Below are 20,367 nucleotides of genomic sequence, written 5' to 3'. Positions count from 1 at the left end.
TTCCAGAAGCCCCATTCCGTTGCAATTGTCTCAACCAGACCTTTGGAACTGGGGATCATGGTTGTTGGATTGCAACCTTTTATCTTGAATTTTTATTTATTATCAAAGCTTTGAAATATCTCCTGGAAAATGCATATATAGGATTTTGTTTCCTGATCTATCTGGTTACTCTATTGCATTAATTGGTAAAATCAAGTTTTAAACATTTAGTAAAATTTTAAATATAAACAATTTCTTAGACTGTTTTCTTTGTGGATTCTGGGTATTATTATTATTTGTTTAGTTCCTTTGTTTTTTTTTATGTTTTTTTGTTTTTTGTTTGTTTTTTTTTTGTTCAGTTCCTTTGTTCTATTTTTCTCTCCCCTTATACTTTGCTATCCACTTTATGTATGCTGATATTGCCCCATTTGATTTCTATTATTGTTTTATTATATTTTTATGTTTTTTGTTTGTTTAGGGCCCATACCCTATTGTAATTAGGATTAAATCATGGTTCTGCTCTAAAGAATCATTCCTAGTAGGCTTGGGGAATCATATGGAGTAGAGGTATTGAACCTGGGTCAGTTCAGCCATGAGCAAGGCAAATGATCTACCCACTGTACTATCTATTATACTATTATACTATCTATTATGTATCTATCTACTATATACTATCTATTATGTATTTTTAAGATTAACATCAGATTTTTATTTAGGGTTATAACTGTTTTATCCCATCTTCTTTGGGGCCCCAATCCTTTCCCTTTGTTGTTATTGTTATGTTGTTGCAATGACTATGGGTTGCATGCTTTTTTGGAATGTTTTCTAGAAGACACATGTTAAAGCATGGTTTGTACACACTTAATTATGTCTGCGTTGCATGTTATAGCTGCAGTGCTTGTCCACACTTGGTTGTGGTGTTCTGAAAATTGTACACTCTGTTGTGTATTCAGTTGTCTCTAATAGAGGCAGTGTCATAGGAGCACATTTTGTGTGAGGAGTGATCAAAGAGCCTTATGTCTGTAATTCTACAAAATGAGCTATCCCTCTACACAATGTCTATCCATTTTATATTGAGAGCAACAAATATTAGGTTTATTGAAGAAACTCTGACTTTACTCTTTTTTTTTTAAGATATTACTACTTCCTGAAGGGCTTCTTTTCTTGTATAAAAAAATCTGTATTCTTAAAAATCTAGTTTTGTAACAAGTAGTTTCTTAATGAATAGTTAAATTGTCTGAAACACTTTTATTGCTCCCTCAAATCAGAGTGTTAGCACACTTTATACAGTACTTTTGGCTGGAGGCATTTTCTATTCATACTTTAATGCTTTTTCCTTGCTTCTTTATTTTATTTTATTTTATTTTATTTTATTTTATTTTATTTATTTATTTATTTTGGGTTTTGGGTCACACACCTGGCAGCGCTGAGGCATTACTCCTGGCTCTACACTCAGAAATCACTCCTGGCAGACTCGGGGGACCATATGGGATGCCAAGATTTGAACCACCATACTTCTGCATGCAAGGCAAATGCCTTATCTCCATGCTATCTCTCTGGCCCTTCCTTGCTTCTTTTAGGAGTCTCTTTACTATTGACTTTTTCATTTTAAAAATAATGTGTCTTTATGTGTATCTATTTGAGTTGCTTATTTTTTTATTTTTTGTTTTTTTTTTTTGTTTTTGGGCCACACCTGGTGATAATCAGGGGTTACACCTAGCTATGCGCTCAGAAATCACTCTTGGTTGGGAGGACCATATGGAACACCAGGGCATAGAACTGAGGTCTGTCCTAGGTCAGCGCATGCAAGGCAAAAGCTCTTCCACCTGCGCCACCACTCCGACCCCTAAGTTGTTTATTATTATAATAATTATTATTATTATTAGTTTTGGAAATCTGTGCTCTTTGATTTGGTCTCTATCTTTCACCTCAGACTGGGGGACTTATTTTATTTCTTTATGTAAAAATTCTGTGCCCTGCTTCCTTTCTGGAACATATATGATGCAAATGTTATTTGTCTTGGATATTTTCTCATAAATTTCATATTATTTTCTATTTTGTTTATTATCACTTTATTTCTTTGTATCTTGGGTGTTGGTGCTGGGTCACACCAGGAGGTATTCCGGGTCTATTCATCTATTACTTGGTTTGTGCTAATGGGAGTCCTATGTTGTGCTGGGGATAAAATCAGAATTAGTTACATGTGAGACATGTGCCTAAACTCCCTGTGTTATCTTTATGTCCTCCTCTGGTGTGTGTGTGTGTGTGTGTGTGTGTGTGTGTGTGTGTGTGTGTAATTTCCTCTTCCTTATCTTCAGGCTTACTCTTTTAATTTTTTACTTCTTTCTAATTCCTAGCCCCTTTGTATATATACTTTTTTTACTTAGCTACTGTTCAATGATTTCTGTTTGAATTTTCTCTTACCTTCACCTTCTTGGTTAAAATTTCACATTATTTATACATTTCTATGAGCATCATTAGAATTGCTGTTTGAAAGTCTCATCAGGTAATTTATGTTTTATTGATTTGTACATTTCTGTGACCCTCATTAAGTTTGTTGTTTTAAAGTCTTCATCAGGGAATTTATGTTATATTGTTTTGGAGGCCAACTGCCACCTGTGCTCAGAGCCTACTCCTGGGTCTACACTTAAAGATCACTCCTGGTGTGCTCAGAGGAAAATATGTGGTGCTGAGGATTGATCTAGTATTCACTGCTTGTAAGGCAAGCATCTTATCTTCATACTATTTCTCTGCCTATTATCAGGTACTTTTTTTTTTTTTTTTTTTTTTGGTTTTTGGGTCACACCCGGTGGTGCTCAGGGGTTACTCCTGGCTGTCTGCTCAGAAATAGCTCCTGGCAGGCACGGGGGACCATATGGGATACTGGGATTCGAACCAACCACCTTTGGTCCTGGATCGGCTGCTTGCAAGGCAAACGCCCCTGTGCTATCTCTCCGAGCCCTATTATCAGGTACTTTATATATTTCTTATGTATTTGAGTTTCTTCTCAGGTTGTCTTGGTCTATTTGTATATATGAGTTCCTGTTTCCTCATTATATTTGGTGTAATGGGAAAACCTGGAGTTAAATTCTATGTTCATACTGTTAAAAGGGGACCAAGAAAGCCTAGGGCCTGGGAAGGCCCATGGTTCGGGACAGCCTAGGGCCCAAGGGGGAAACCCAGGGTCTGGGAAGCCCAAGGTCCAAGAAAAAGCCATTGCCTCAATAAAGACCACGAAACATACCTTCAGATAATGCAAAAGCAAAGTGGGGTTTATTCCAGAGCTCTGGGGCTCCAGGGACAGCCATGTAAACTGAAACCAGAAGCCCCAGGTAATCTAGGAAGGTGTCTTTTATAGGTTTGAGGAGCCTCCCTAATCCAGGTTTAAACACAATGTCCAATCAGAGGGGGAGCTTGGCCTTTCCCAAATAAGGCCCAAATATGTCAAGCTCCTTTTTGGAGGGGCGTTGGCTGATGACAGCAGGCCGTTGATGCCTCAAGGGGGGTCATGAAGGTAGGGTGGAGAAAGATTTAATAGGCATCTGTCACATATCTGTTATTATAATATCTATTCTTATAAATTTTCCTTTAACAATACAGTCAAGAGCAGTGGGGACTTTAAGTTTCTAAGTCCCAGCAGCAACTGTAGGTTCAAATTTATATAGATCAGCTAGAATTTATAGTCAAGCAATTCTATAGATCTGATGTTGAAGGACCCATCTTTACAGTTGCTAGTGATGGCAGAATTGACATCTCTACAGTCATCTGACAGTAGCTGTAGCACAGTGCAGATTCATAGGTGACTAGGAAACTCTTAGTAGAATGTTTGGCCAAACCCACAGAGACATGGAAACACCAGAGATAGATAGTTAAAGAATAGATTTATTAGAGCTCAGACTGAGGAATCCCAGGCCAAAGAGACATGAGTCCAAAGCTGTCTGTCAATACACATTTTATACTTTTCTTAAACAAAGGCAGTGTGGGGAGACAAGGTCACTTCCCTAACTCATTGAAGTATGGTGGGGTAACAGAAAAAGAAAACAAGGTTAGTACCCAAGACATCATGGAGAGCTTTGTTCACTTATGAGTTTTTTCTCCCCTATTCTCATGCTCATTAAGGACAATCAATCTTGTGGATGAGCCCATTCCCCTTATTTCGTCATATTAATTACACCTGTTATTTTTTCCTTTTCTCTTATTTACAACCCACCTAGGAACTCTTTGTTGTCATATCTGGTCCCCCTCTCTAAACTCTTCACTGGACTGAGTTATGTTGCTCTTCAACAAACACACAAGATAAGCAAAACATGGCAGTTAGGATATTCTGACAAATTTGTGACATATGTACATTACGTTCACCTAACTTTGGGAAGCTCTAATTTTGCCTTCCCAGCCAGGAATTGTTTTTGTTCAAAGCTAAAGCCTATGATGGGAGGCTATACTAGTCTCACAAAATCAATTGTAGCACAAAGGTCAATTGGTCCTGAGTAAGTGTCTTGTGTTGCAAAGTTTTTGGCTAGGCCTGTTGGCCAAGTTTGAGTAGACTGAGGCTGTGACCAAAGGTTCAACATCAGCAGATGCCTGAGGGCACTTGTGCAGCAAATTTGAGCAGTTTTGGATAAGAAACTGAATGTTGAGCTCAAAATTACTTGGGGATACCTCTAAACCAAGTTATAGCAGGCCTGAGGTTGACCAAAGGTTCAAAATCCAGAGTGCCCTTAGGTACTTGTGCATTAAATTCTAGGAAGCCTAAAAGGCAAGAGTGGTGAAAGTCACTATTCCACAACAGTGCCTAGGCAACAGTGTTTAAATAAAACTGGGTAGTAGGCTATCCATTCTAGGGTAGGTTTATGCTGGCAGAAAAATGCCTCAAAGCAGAGCACACCCTCTATTAGACCTTACAGTGTGGAAGGGCAGACTTGCTCTCAAGCTAAGCTTTCAGAAGTCTGCAAGGTGCTTTCTGACTCTGGCTAACAGTCTTAAGGACAGGGATGGGCCAGGTCTATTTGTGTATAAGGCACAAATAATTGAGTTAAGTGCATTGCAGTCCCCTCCCCTCACCCCCCCCCCAGCTCTGCTGTTTGCTAGAATGGGAGGAGTACTGCTCAAGAATCTGCCCTAAGGGTCTGTTTCTATGGAGAAGATCCATTATGGCTCAGACCAGCAAGGTTGAAAGAGGTCACCAATATGGTTCTGCCAGTGAATTCAGCCCCTGTTTATTATCTACAGTATTTTATCTCCTCTTGCATCGCTCAAGGCAAAGTCCTACAGTTTCAAAACCTCTTCCTGATTACAGCTTGTTCTGTGGCAGGGGTTTCTTTCTTACTCTCTTTGACCCACTTGGCCTGGATACTCTCCTCTGTCTCTTGCCATAAAAACTTTACCTCTTAGGATTTCAAGTCAGTTTATTCACTTTTCATTCTTTAATGTTTTGGACCAGATATTAGACGCTGGACTATAAAGATCCTATAGTGAAAGTTGAGCAAAATGGATATAGGACTTTCCTTTTAGCCCTTACAATTTCAATTGTCCTTAGGACATCTTTTTTGTTGTGGTTGTTTGTGTGGTTTTGTTTTTTGGGGACACACTCCTGCCTCTACTCTTAGGGATCATTTTATCGGTCTTGAGGAAACTTATGGGGTGCCAGCAATAAAACAGTGACTGTCTAAGACAGTAATAGTCAACCATTGTGCAAGACAAAGTCCTACCTACTGATCTATCTTTGTGCCCCTCTTTGCCACCTGTTTTAATAACAAAAGCAGAGCTTTTGGAGAGTACATGTCTTACTTCACTGAGTTCCCATACATAGCATGTGTGAGTTTTTTTTTCCAAAGTAAGAGTGTATGTTTGCAGAGAGATTCTCTTCTGACCAACACAGTTGCAGACTGTCTAGAAATCAATTTCTTTTCTCGAGCTCTGATACTTTATACTCAGTCCATTTTCAGTTCTTCTTTTCTACGTCTTCACCAGATAGGGGGTATCTATATCAAGAATCTCTGGAACATGCCTACAGGCATATTTCTTAGTACACCAGAAGAGCTAGTTAGTTCTCTACTTGAATGAAATCTATAAAACCAAACCTTCTGCTATTAAAATGTTATATATGCTTTCCTTATAAGCAAAGATCTGAGAAAGCATTTTGTTTAATTATTTGCCTGTCACACCAACAGTAATATATTTCTAGTTTCTCAGTAATGTATTTCTAGTTGAGTTTAGAATAGGCAACTTAGGAAAAAAAAAGTTTTGTTGTAGTCAGAAATGTTAATAGCAACAAGAAATGACAGCCTGATGTTTAAGGAAAGAGACAGCTGACAAAAGAACTAACATACTTAGCAGTCAAGAATCCTTTAGAGCTTGAGTACAGACTTATTCTTCTCATACAATAATTTTCATAACACTCAGTACAATATGAAAAGTATGGTTGTTTGAGAAGTAACTTCAGTAACTTTTCCAATCTCAATCTATGTTTGTTGTAGTTAACATAAGGAACCATTATCACAGGGCATATATGATTAGTTATGTTTCTTCTAGGTCTTTAAATCTGGAAATCGTTATGATTTTTAAAAAACCTCTAAAAGAACTACTTCTTTAGAATATAGTCTGCTTAACAAAATAAATTGCACATATTTTAGAATGACTTCTTTTACAAAAAAAAGAAAGAAAGGTTGCAGGAATAGTACATTTGCTAAGGCTCTTGTCTTGTATGTAGCTTATCCCAGTTCAATTCCTGACATCCCATAGAGCCCTCAGACCCTGCCAGGTATGATCTCTGAGCTCAGAGGCAGGATTACTCTCTGAGCACTGTTGACTATGGCCCCCAAATCGAGTAAATAAATAAATAAATACATTTAATTTAATTAAAAAGATGACTAAAATAACCAAATCATACTATTTATGAAAAATAAAATTCATCTTTGTGTCATTTAATGAAACAAAGATAAGTACTTAGATTCATTGAAAATATTAGATCTGTACTTTCTTTGGATATACTTTAGAACATACCCAATTTAGTGTATTTTTTAAGAATCTATTGGATTGCTACAATAAAAGACTAGAGACTGGGTTTCGTAGGTTCCTTAGACAGGGTTACTTAGAGACAATAGAAAAATTTTCTCTCATAGTTCTAAAGTCTGAGAAGTACAAACTGAAGGTTATGGAAGATTCAGTAACTAGTAACTAGTGAAGAGTTTGAGTTTTGTTTATTTATGATATCCTCTTGCTGTCCTCACATGTAAAAGGAATTAGAGGGTCTTTGATAAATACAATAGTAACAAATAGTCCCATTTATAAAGACTCTGTCCTTACTTTATCATGTTTCCAAATTCTAACCTACATATCCCATTGCCTTGGGGATTAGCATTTCAGAATATAAATTTTTGAGGCAAGTAACACAAACTTTCAGATGTTTACAAATAAATGGAAGATCAGAGCTTTTTGTGCCCAGTTCTATGATTCACAGAAAATGAATATCAGTGCTAGAATTTGACACAGATTTCAATATCAATCTGCACAGGTATTTATTTTAACCACTTTAGCGTGTAATATTTTTAGCATGTAATATTTTACGAATAAAAAAGTATATGCTTTTAAAACATATGGATATCTTGACTTGGTCTGTTAAGTTATTCATTCATCTTTGTTAAGAATATATTAAGTGGGGCCGGGAAGGTGGCGCTAGAGGTAAGGTGTCTGCCTTGCAAGCGCTAGCATAGGACGAACCACGGTTTGATCCCGGTGTCCCATATGGTTCCCCCAAGCCAGGGGCGATTTCTGAGCGCATAGCCAGGAGTAACCCCTGATCGTCAACTGGGTGTGCCCCCCCACAAAAAAAAATACAAGAATATATTAAGAAATTACTCTGTGCCTGGCACCATAAGTATTACATTTATTTTTATTGTATTAGTTGAACCAGGTTGAATGTGTTCAAAGATAAGTGCCAGGCCCACTCTAGTATCTTTATACCCACCTCCACAATTTTTATTTTAGACTGAGTGCATGCTGTGTGTGTACATTCAAATGCACAAACACACATCTGAATGATGTGAGTTACAAAATCGTAAGCCAGACATTTGTTTTGGAGCTGAGTATTCTTTATCTCAGCCCTCAATGTGGTTGCTTCTAGTTCAAACACATCTAAAGTTTCCTAAATAGATAAACATCAATTTTTACAACTCTCAGCCTGAAAGATAGCATATACTTTTAATGTAATCCCTTTAGTAATTACTCATCTTCATTTTCTCAAAGTTCTAATTTTGATCTAATCTTATATGAGTTTATTCTACATTTTAGGATCATGCTTTCTTCTGAGAGAAGACTGAATCTTAGCTGTCCTCTGAGAATTTCTCAAATTCATGAAATGATTCCCTTATTTGTTTGTTTGTTTGTTTGTTTGTTTTTGTCTAGTCAGCATAAGGTAAATCACTTGGCCTTTCTGCACAAATATTAATTTATTGGGACCAAAAAGGTTATTACATGTGATCTATATCAACTGCCTAATTTATTGGTAGACCGTTAAAAACGAAGAAAAACAACAACAAAAATAAATAAATAAAAAGAAAAAAAGAAAGAAAAGAGTTCAAGATAGGCATTAAGTTGGTGGAAGACCAGACCTTTGAATCCTGTCTTCAAGCAGACATTTAAGCTGCTTAACATATTACATATATTCGTACCCTTGAACTTTATTTCTATAGATTCTGAGGACCTGCTCACTTTTATTAATTACATTTTTCCCCAAAAATGGAACCCACAGTTTTTTGGTTACTATGCCAGTAAATGGTTAATCTCTGAGCCCAAGGCCCTGGAAACTTCTGGGAGAGAGCCAGGTGAGCAAAGAGAGCAGATAAAGGCAGCACCTGCCAATGGGTTTGGAACAGCCTGGGGACACAGAGAGAATGTAAACACATTCTGCAAATCTTATTGTCTGACTCCGTGCCAGCGTCTTTTGGGTTCTTGTCATGGAAAATATTTTGTCTGAGGTCATTCAATGAGCAAAGGAGCATTGAATACCCTCCAGGGTGCCAACTCTGTCCCCCCTTTTGTCCAGATTAAATAAGCAAGGGACTAACATTTCATGGGTCTAGAAGGCCTGCCTTTCAACAATACAGGCTGCAAATTAAGGGAAAAAAAGAGACCCTACAAAAATATATATTATGCTGTTCTGAACTATTCTCTCTCCCTGCTAGCCCTCCCTCTTCCCCCACACACCTTCTTCTGTTTGCTCACCCATACTTACAAGCACACGCCCTGCATTTAGAGTAAGAGTTAATGTCTGTGCTTCCTCATAAATCTCAGTTTGGTGCCTCGAGCTATGTTTTTAATTCTGTGATGGAGCTTTGAGATTTGAGATGAGTAGAAAGGGTGTGTGTGTGTGTGTGTGTGTGTGTGTGTGTGTGTGTGTGTGTGTATGTGTGTGTGTGTGAAGACTGTAATAATGGAAGCTCCCATTTCTCTTTCTGGGAGCTTGGCATCCTCTTTTCAGTTCTTCTAACAAGTAACTTAACGCCTCAACATAGCATCTGTGAAGGTTGGGGGCGAAGGAGCTGAGAGAACCAAGAGAAAAGGAATTGACTATGTTAAAGTATGCTGGCATTAAACAGAAGAAAGAAGTATGTGTGATTTGAGTATAGGAACCCAGACTGGTGACTGGCTGGCATATTTTTTTGAGTTCAGATAAAAATTATTCCAAGTAGATTACTGATAAATAATTTCTTGCCTTGAAAGTCTTATTTTGGAAGTGGGATTGTGGAAAGTTTGCTTCCATTCCATTTGTTGTACTTTTTGTGACTTAAACCATATGCAATTGTCATGATAAATTTCTTCAGTTTTTGTCTGATAGTTTCTTCTGTACAGAACTCATCTTTTCAAAATGGTTTTTGCTTTTCTTTATTTTGTTTTTGGTGTAAAAAGGAAAACTTCTATTGGATTGCTTAATCCTTCCTCTGTGCCAGCAACTGTACTTGAATAGAATTCTTAATCTGAGTCACCTAGAAGAACATATAATTATTATGACTAAAGGAGGAACTCTGATCTTTGAAATTCTACTTCTCAGTTTATGTAGCCATAAAATGAAGAACTGGAAATATGCCTTTAGGAGGCCTTCCAACTCAATCTAGAATCCAAAACTGGCTATTACAAATCCTCAATTTCCACCAAGTTCTGATGAAAATGTATGGATCCTTTCTCTATCTTTGTACCTTTCTGAGCCTTTGACATTTTCCAGAATTGCCAAGTTTATTTTCCTAGGTTTACATTCAGTCTAATTTAGGAAATAAAATTAGCAAGACTTGCTTGTTCATTTGATATTAGCATTCTATACCTGGCAATGTGACTTGCTTTGATTAAAAACACCTTTTGATTTGCTTTTGATTGAAAACACCTAGTTTTCTTACTCTGATGAAATAACTAATATCTATGATTTCTCCCTCTTCTTTTCATACTTTCAGTATTTCTTTTTTTTTTTTAATTTTTATTGTGACCAAAGTGCATTACAAATCTTTCACTGCATCATTTATGGTACATAGTGACAATGAATGAGGGACATTCCCACCACCAGTGCTGTCCTCCCTCCACCCCTGTGCAATTTCATAATTGCTAATACATTTTGAAAATGGCTGCCCCAGAACCATGACACTATTTGAGAGTTCCCTTGCCCCTAAATCTCCACACAACCCCAAACTGATTAGACAGAATTTTCTTTCTGACCTTTTGCTAGATCTTCTGGTTATTAATTTTCAAACAAATAATGGTAGGCTCCTAGGTCAGTTCTTCTAACTTATAGCTAGTACAAATAAAATAGTAATTTATAATGACAAGATGTAAATTTGGAGTGTACCTTATGACAACCATTTAGAAAAATGAAAGTACTTCCTGCAGATGGTCTTAAGTGATCAGAGATTTACCCACTCATCTCTGTTCATAGAGGGTTTTGGGGTTTTGTTTTTGTTTTTTGTTTTGTTTTGTTTTGTTTTGGTCACACCCTGCAGTGCTCAGGGATTACTCCTGGCTCTGAGCTCAGAAATAGCCCCTGGCAGGCTCAGGGATTCCAACCACCCTCTGTCCTGGATCAGCTGTGGGCAAAGCAAATGTTCCTACCGCTGTACTATCTCGCTATCTCTTTGGCCCGTTTGTAGAGATTTGTTTGTTTGTTTGTTTGTTTGTTTTTGGTTCACACCCGGCAGTGCTCAGGGGTTATTTCTGTCTCCACGCTCAGAAATCGCTCCTGGCAGGCATGGGGGACCATATGGTATGCCGGGATTCTAACCAATGAAACAAATGCCTTACCTCCATGCTATCTCTCCAGCCCCAAGAGATATTTTAACAATAGTTAAACTCCTTTCTGACTCTCAGTTTTATTATATTCCAAAAGAAGACACTGGGCTATAATTTCCAAGCTCAATTTTCTTTTTTTTTCCAAGTTCAATTTTCTATGTTTTACAAATATAATCATAATCCATGGAAACTTATTTGTACTATTTGTAATAAACTTATTTGTAGTACATGTTTTACATTTGCTACAGTATTAAAGACCAAGTAGTTCCTAATGATTCTTTAGAACTGAAGGAATAATAGTTGATATAGACTTAGTAGCGGAGAATTTATTCTTAGGAGGACTGATTTTGTGCCTTTAAATTAAAGAACTCACAACTCATAGACTTCTTATGATTGTTATATGGTCTAAGATCGGTCAGTGTTAGTATCCTGACCATAGCTATTATACAATTCACAGAGAGTTACTGAGGTCATGTAATGTCACCATGTGGTAATTCTCAAAAGAACATGTGGGAGGGACCATAGAGATAGTTCTAAAGGGTGGAGTACATACCTTGCATGCATGAGAACTCTAAATTCAATCCTTGGCACCGCATACTCCCTGTAGAACCATCTGGTAAAGTATACCAGATGTACTTCTGGGCACCATTGGGGAAGATTATCACCATAAAAGTACACATAGGGAAACTGAGATTCAGAAAAAGAAGTGAGCTTCCCTATATTCACTAGTCTTCAGACCTAATAGAGAGGAAACTGATACCTTTCTCACTGCAATTTTTTTCTCTACTCTGATACCTCACATACATAATAATGTAATTTACATTTTATTTATGGTATTTATGTAATAAAGTATTCTGGGTTGTAAAGGAATCAATGTTCACCACAACTGCCCTAATGACCTTGGCAGAGCAGATGCATTTTCATAGCACTCTGATAATAAGAATTTGCTGAAAAGTAAATCGCTTACTACTTAGCATTTCCATCAAAAATACTATATAATTTTCAGTTTATCATGCCAGCTATCACCTAAGGAGTTCAAAAAAGAAAACTGGATAAACTTGGATAAACTACATCTCTGAGAAAGGTCTTTGACATGCTCAAATTGATTTGTTATTAAGAAATAGGGTCCCTCTTAAATTTCATATTTACGCTTCATTAGGGGTTTCCCTGAAGTGCAAGAATATTAAGTATACTTACAAAAGAAGAAATCTTGGCAGGTTTTCATTCCTTTTGAATAAAAGCAAAGATGAACATAGAGCATAAATTGACATATGAAGCAGTAAATACTTCCATTGTGCAAGTTATTTTAATGGATTGAAGCCAGAATTTTCATTAATGAACATGCATAGAATATTCATTGATCTTAGGCTTATTCATTGAGCTATAGGTTTAGAATAGGCTAGACATCCCTCCCCCCCCCAAAAAAAAAAGGAATAAAGTAAAGTACAGGCTAATGATAAATGCCAGTATAGCAACTGAGAAGGTATGGACTTATAATGGAAACTTTAGAGGTATATGCAATATTTTCTTTTTTCTTTATAAGTAAAGGATTAAGGTTTTTTTTTGTTTTGTTTTGTTTTGTTTTTTTTTTTTTTTGCAAAAAAACCAGGCTGAATATCAGCTTACAGATATAATCATCAAAAATCTGAGATCTGGGTAGCAGACTGTGCCAGGCTCTTTTCTTACTTTCCTTCTGTTAGAAGATCCTCAGGGATCAACCAATTGGAAAGAAGGGTGTTAAATGCTTGCATGTGAGATTTTGTTTATACACATCTCTACATGGATAAACATTTAGAAACCACAATGGCATTCCCAAAGGAATCCTTCCTTAATACAGGAAATGACAGCTTTGTGAAGGTAACAAACGATTAAGCTCTGTTTTTTGTTTTTTTTTTTTAATTCAAGATCCTTGGATTTAATTTCCAGAAGAAATGAGACCTCTGTGATGTTCCCTGGGGTGGCTGTGTAGAATTACAGACAACTTGGTTTTAAAGCTTGTTGAATGCAAAACACCTGAGCTTAGCTTAACCTCCAGGTATCTGATTATTTTCAGAAATGTCTAAAACCATAAATCATGTATACTGAGAGGCACATTAAAAAAAAATGAAGCCACCAAAATGATCTTTTTTGTTATTCAATAAAGTTGTATGTCTTGCCACAACTTTTCTCCTACCAATTCTAAAATGACTTTCTTTTGCACTTTGCTTGTGTATACCAGATGGCCAGATCAGGCTAAAACCTGATAGAGACTGTCTTACATATAATATGGGCAGATTATAAATGTAATAGAAAATAATAGGTATAATTTCCATACTAGCTTTGACATGCTTTTGCTGCATTTACACCAGATGGAATATATACAAGGAAATAGAGAACTATGAGTTATATAGGTAGAAGCTGCTGTAGTCACAGGTCATTTATAATATTTTACTGTCCCTCTAATATCTACAAACCTTCCTATTTGTGTCATCCAATGCACCTTCGAGCTCAGTCTTTGCTAGCATTTAGTGCTTTATGGGAAATGTTGTTATTGTCATCGCTTGTTCTTGAAATTATTCTTGCTTCCTGGATTTCAGTTTCTGCTCTACCACCAGATCTTCTCCCAAATATTTTTTAACTTTGACAGACAGAATGTTAACATGGGATCCATCTAAATTTCTTGTCCTGGCCTCTGTCCTGGGTGTCAGAATCATATTCCCACAGACATTTCTCCATGTAGTCATCAGCAAAACCTTGACTTTGTTATGTTTGAAACAAGTTTCACCCTTTTCTTCTTATATTGACTGTGCTATATTCACACTTTCTTTTTTTCCTTACCTTCTAAGTTCTCTGAAATGATTCAGACTGTTTATAGGTAAGTCGCTTGAATCAGCATCAATAAAAATGTTAACTGAAATTCTATATCCCTTTCCCACTCTTTTACTATTGTTTTCATATAATGAAAATGGTGAATTTTAAGTAAATTTCTTTCCTGCAGGAGACAAGGAGAGGGCCTCCGGATCTATTGGGGGAAACCAGAGCAACAATCTCTACTGTCCCGTTGGAACCCGTGGTCCACTGAGGTGCCTTATGGTACATTCACTGAGCATCCTATGAAACATACCAGTGAAAAGTTCCATGAAATTTGCAAGGTAGGAGGCAAACTAAGCGTTGCTATTTATGAGATCACCTATGAATAAAGTTATATATTTCTAATGAATATACTGTTTAAAAAAAATCAAAGAAAGGTAGGAAATCTCATGAAGTTTCAGTATGTGAAAATTTCCTTGATCTCCTTTATCTATAGGGTAATCTTCTTTAAAAGAAATTGAGTAGCTTTATTTATGAAAAGAGTTAGTTCATTTAAATTATACCAAGCTCTGTTCTTCCTGCTAAATTCTTAATAAGATATTATTGTGTAAGAGTGTGAAAAATGGGCTGGAGAGATAGCATAGTGGTAGGGCGTTTGCTTCCAAGCAGCCACCCCAGGACCAATGGTGGTTCGAATCCAGGCATCCCATATGGTCCCCCATGCTTGCCAGGAGCGATTTCTGAGCACAGAGCCAGGAGTAACCCTGAGTCCTACAGGGTGTGAATTAGACCAAAAACCAAACAAAAAAAAAGTGTGAAAAATGTGACTATTTGTCTTTTTTGATTGTTTTTTGTAGTATTGTTATAATTTTTGTGTAATTCAATTTTAATTAATTTTTACTCAAAGAAGGAATATAAAATAATTTTGTTGTCATATATATGGTTTGTTTGGGTTTTTTGGGAGATTTTTCTTTGTGGCCACACCCAGTGACACTCAGGGGTTACTCCTGGCTATGCGCTCAGGAATCGCTCCTGGCTTGGGTACCATATGGAACGTGGGGGGATCTAACAGTGGTCAGTCCTAGGCTACCGCTGGCAAGGCAGACAGACACCTTACCGTTTTGCCCCCTTATATATGATTTTTTTTAAGTAGCTTTCATTTCTGGGCTATATTAATCTTTAAGATGTATATAATAAGTACCATCATTCAACTCAACCTCACTAAAAATTCTAAAGTTAGATAAGACAATGTTGTAATAAATTCTCCATGATTGTAAGTTAGCAAGTCTTCTAATGTCTTTGTATCTCATTTCCTAATGTAGATTTTATTTATTTTGGGTTTTTTGGACCATACCTAGCAGGCTTATTTCTGGCTCTATGCTCAGGGATCAGTCCTGGCAAAGTCTGGTATCTTATGGAGTGCCAGTTATTAAAGAACCTGGGTCAATCACATGCAAGACAAGCTTGCTATCAGTATACTATGAATAAATGCCTATATATATATATACATATATATATGTATATATATTATTTAAGTAGTGCTGGGTTACTTGAAGTAAACACAAAATAAAACAGTTGTACCAGTAAATGCAATAAAAGATTAAACTTTAGGTTTTTGACAAGAGCGTATGTACACATACAAATGTGCTTATAGACCTAGAAATTTTGGTTTGTCTATTTTATGTATGCCTTTATGTGTTTCATATTATTACAATTATGGTTTTGCTAAAATTTCAACATGTTACAATCTTTATCTAAAATTCTTTGTGATAGATCTATTTCTCACATTTATTTTGAATACATTTATTCATATGTACAGTTACACATTTATAAACAAGCACATATTTGAAACTGATAAATCATCTATCCTAAAAAGTTCTTGAGATACGAGATAAAGTCCATGCTTTGTATGTGTGAAACCCTATGTTTATTTCCCAATATGTCATGTCTCCCCTGAACACAGCTTTTTGTGGTCCTCAGAAAATATTTTTAAATAAAAAAATTTAAGGCAAAGTGTAAGTGATTAGAAGCTAGATGTGGATTTTAGTTCCAGTGATAAGTTGGTTTTCATCCCCTTCTTAGGGATTGTTAAATATTCTTTCAGGATTTATAGAAACAGTTCAGAAATATTTATAGTCTCAAGGTTTGCCTTTAACTAGAGATATTAAATTAGTTCATTGCGGGGCCGGGCGGTGGCGCTAAAGGTAAGGTGTCTGCCTTGCCAGCGCTAGCCTAGGACGGACCGCGGTTCGATCCTCCGGTGTCCCATATGGTCCCCCAAGCCAGGAGCGACTTCTGAGCGCATAGCCAGGAGTAACCCCTGAGTATCAAACGGGTGTGGCCCAAAAAAAAAAAAAAAAAAAAATTAGTTCATTGCATGTTTTACATTGCAACCCTCAATGTGATGCTCCTATTTCACAATACCTCAACGAAGCATCTGTATCAGTCCCTAATATGATTTTTATCACTAAAAGTCAGCAAAAGAAAATAAACAATATACACACATTTTTAAATAATTTTTATTGTGACTAAAAGTGAATAACATATCTTTCACAGTAATATTTAAGGTACAGAGTGACAATGAATCAGGGTCATTTCCACCACCAGGGTTGTCCTCCCTCCACCCCTTTTCCCAACATGTGTTCCTATCTCCCTTCTTTGCCCACCCCCAGAGTGCTAGTGTAATACACATTTTTTTTTTTTTTTTTGGTTTTTCAGGCCACACCCATTTGATGCTCAGGGGCTACTCCTGGCTAAATGCTCAGAAGTTGCCCCTGGCTTGGAGGACCATATGGGACCCCGGGGAATCGAACCTCTGTCCTTCCTTGGCTAGCTCTTGCAAGTCAGACACCTTACCACCTCGCCAGCCCCTACACATTTTTATATATACTGAGACCTTCAGGCAGATAGTGAAATTTTATATCATATAATGTCACAAATTGCAAATATAGTTTTTCACAATCACCTCTCCTCCCCTATCTTGTTCGATAGCTTCCTAATTCCTCTTATTTTTATTTCCTCTAAGTTGTATGAAGTATTTTATTCTTTAAGGAAATATCTGTCAACCAATTCAAATAACTTATTTTTCTCCCAAAGTCCCTACAAATAGCTTCAACTGCAAAAGTATATGCTTCAATCCTAATGGGATTAGTTCCAGGTATCTTAGCATTGCTAAGAAACCTCCTCCCCAAAATTATTTTTCTTAAAATTATTTCTGTCTTTAAAGGAAGTCTTGCTTTAACTATTAAAATAGTATCCAATGAAAAGCAATAGAAATTGCATTTTATCTAAGTTAAAATAAATACTAAAAGCTTTGGTTAGTATACCATAAGTTCCTAAACCAAAACTTTTGAAGTTTCCATATTTGGGTTTTAAATATCCATTTACTGAGTATCTTTAGCTATAGGAAGTTGATGGTAAACGGTTGCATATCATGTATTATTATCTAAAATACTACCAAATAACTATCTCATGGTTATTTTTGTTTAATTCTACTATACATAAATAAAACCAATAAATTAAGAAGAAAGATAACAAAATTAAAAGGAGATAAAACGTTTATTGCCCAAACATTGTTGAATATATTTTGTAAACCAGAGAATTAAATGTTGCCTGAATTATTCTATTAGAAGGGATCATCAGTTAAAAGGGACTTGATGCTCATATAGAACCTTTTGAATGAAAGCAAAAATATTAGCGTGTATGCTTGTGCATGCTCATGCATATATGCCTGCTCATGTGTGGGAGTGAACATGATGAATAATTGGTTGGTTGGATTTCTATCAATCAAAGTACTTTGTGTATTTGTTAACTGTATTTTCTTTACAGCTTTTTTTAGTTTAACTATTTCTCCAAAAAAATTTTTTTTCAATTCTTTCTGGCAACAATCTGGCACTTCATTTGCCAAGCCATTTCTTATTCAAAGGTTACCCCAAGACTCAGCACTCTAGGAAAACAAGTGAACTCCATCTGGAATGTGAGATTGAGTATTCTGATCCACTTCTTTGAGTTTCTCTTTTGTTGTTGCTTTGATGTCACAATATTATTTGTTTCTAAAACATTTTTCCAGATACTTTAATACCCATTTATATTGTTGTAAAGAAATAAATAAGAAGGATAAATTCTAGGGATATAGTGTGCTTTTTTTTTTTTATAAAAAATATCTTGGCATAACAAGGTTTTAGAAGAATAATACAAACTAACTTTTCAATTTTATTTGTGAATAGAGATGGAGTGGTGCAAAGACGATAGGGAAATGCATTAATATATTCAATACTTGAAACCATTTTTTAGATTCCTTTTTGTGAAGGAGAGGCATCTTATTAGAGCCGTAAATGTATATAAAAACACTTTATGGGACGGTTTGGGCTATATTCAGTGGTACTCAAGGGTAGCTGCTAGCTCTGCACTGAGAAATCACTCCTGGCAGACTCAGGGGACCATATGCAATGTCAGGGATCAAACCCAGGTCGACCACATGCAAGGTAAATGTCCTACCAGCTATGCTACCGCTTTGGCCCCTAGAACTTTTAATTTTAATTTTAAATCAATTACCATAAAAATTATTATATAAATTTTAAAAAATGATCAGACTCAAACACCAAACCCAAAGTCAATGACAACAGAATTCATACCCAATCTACAACAAGCTATACATAGAGGGGAGCAGTTAACATTAGCAGACTTGGGGGCAGTGAGGGAGATATGGGATGCATGCTGGGAATAGGGATGGCGGAGTGTGGGTGTACCTATTTAAGACCCTAGACCCACCCTTTTCTGGGAGGGGTCTTGGGAACCGGATAATAGGTGTAACTTTACCTGCGAGCCCCTCCCATTCCTGGGAGGGGTCTGGGAAATGTTAGATAAGGCGGAACCAAGGGGATTCGGCCCCTTTGGCTCTTGGCCTTTTCTGCGCTGCTGGGCGCTCTGAGGAAGATGGCTGAAAGGAGTTTAGATGCAGGGCCAAGAATAACTAGTGCTTAAAAGGTTATGAGATAGGCCACACACATGTGGTGAATAGGGTATGAATAAAGTTAATGCTTCCTGAAGCCTGCCTGTGAGTGAGTCTTGATTACGCCAATCACCTGGGCCTGGAACCCGCCAGCTGGATGGGGGATGAAGCCACGTGGCTGGGGCCTAAGCACAAAGGCCTCCATCCATCGCCATCCAGCCCCATCGTTATTTATTTAATTCAACAGCGGAGGACAACAATGGTGGTGGGAATGGCACTGATTTATTGTCACTATATACCTTAAAATTTGGATAATAACACTCAAATCAATCTTTAAAGTCAGTCTTTATGGATGTGACTTTTCGTACTGACTCCAATCCAAAATCACAAACAATTCATATAATATATACACACACACACACACACACACACACACACACACATATATATATATATATTGTATATAGCCCCTGTCATGTATTGCCTCTCCCCTACCCCTGTGTCTCTTCTATTGCCTCATCTTCCAATCCTGATCCATTATCTTCCCCTAATTTAACCCTCTTTACCCTCAGTTCCTAACTCGGTAGGCACCAAGATTGACTTCCTGCCCCAACAGACCACCTTCCAGCTCCTCAGTGAAAGACACTCTCTGGGTCCCCTTTCTCATGTTTAGGCAAAGAACTACAACCAGCACAACTGCTGACTCATGCCTGATGGCCCCTCTTACCCCCACCAAATTGTGGACTTGTGCACAATACAGGAATTGGCCTCAGCAAAACTACCAGCTCAAAGACACTATATGGTCTCAAAATGCAGCAAAGCATCTCTCAAACTCAATTCCAAGGACTGTGAATCTAAAAGTACCTTGGCTTTTACTCCCCACAAGAATATATCAAAAGACTTAATTGGGAGTCTTATATTGCCTATGGAAGTTCATACCTGTATAACAATACATCTTAAGATGTGTATTCCTAAATATACAAGTAACCTCCTCCACCACTTGTTTTATTCGAATACCTTTTCTATTTAACTCAGTTTTATTTATTTGTTCTATTTTAATATATACATTTTTTCTCTATCCTTACCATTTTTGGTGCTGCTTGGTACAAAAAGACTTGACTGGGATAAAAGCTCAGAATAAAACCAGACGACAAAGACTGTGTGTGCAGCCTGTCATTCTTACCCAGAATAGCACCAGCAACACAGTATTACACCATACGTTTTCGTATGGGCACAGTAAAAAAAGGGGAAACCATAGACACAGAAACAAGATCTTATCTTCTAGGGAAAAAAAACTCACTTTTTATAGCAGAAAGGTGCCTCCCATCCTGAACATGTGTCATGTAGATACAACCAGTCCCCAGGAGATTGGACAGTGT

The 20,367-nt window shown here is 36.9% G+C and overlaps 1 protein-coding gene across 1 annotated transcript in view; it reads left to right on the top strand.

The window, feature by feature from the left end:
* The window catches only part of TPRG1 (tumor protein p63 regulated 1), a 137,212-nt gene that overhangs the window by 103,270 nt on the left and 13,575 nt on the right, over positions 1–20,367 (top strand). Inside the window, exon 4 of the mRNA XM_049775997.1 lies at positions 14,225–14,378. Coding sequence (XP_049631954.1) covers positions 14,225–14,378 — 154 coding nt within the window. The remainder of the gene's footprint in view (positions 1–14,224; positions 14,379–20,367) is intronic.

This window comes from Suncus etruscus, chromosome 6, assembly GCF_024139225.1.
Source record: "Suncus etruscus isolate mSunEtr1 chromosome 6, mSunEtr1.pri.cur, whole genome shotgun sequence".
In the NCBI taxonomy this organism is placed as follows: Eukaryota; Metazoa; Chordata; class Mammalia; order Eulipotyphla; family Soricidae; genus Suncus; species Suncus etruscus.
The sequence above is the reverse complement of the archived record's forward strand: the minus strand, read 5'-3'. Positions and strand labels throughout refer to the sequence as shown.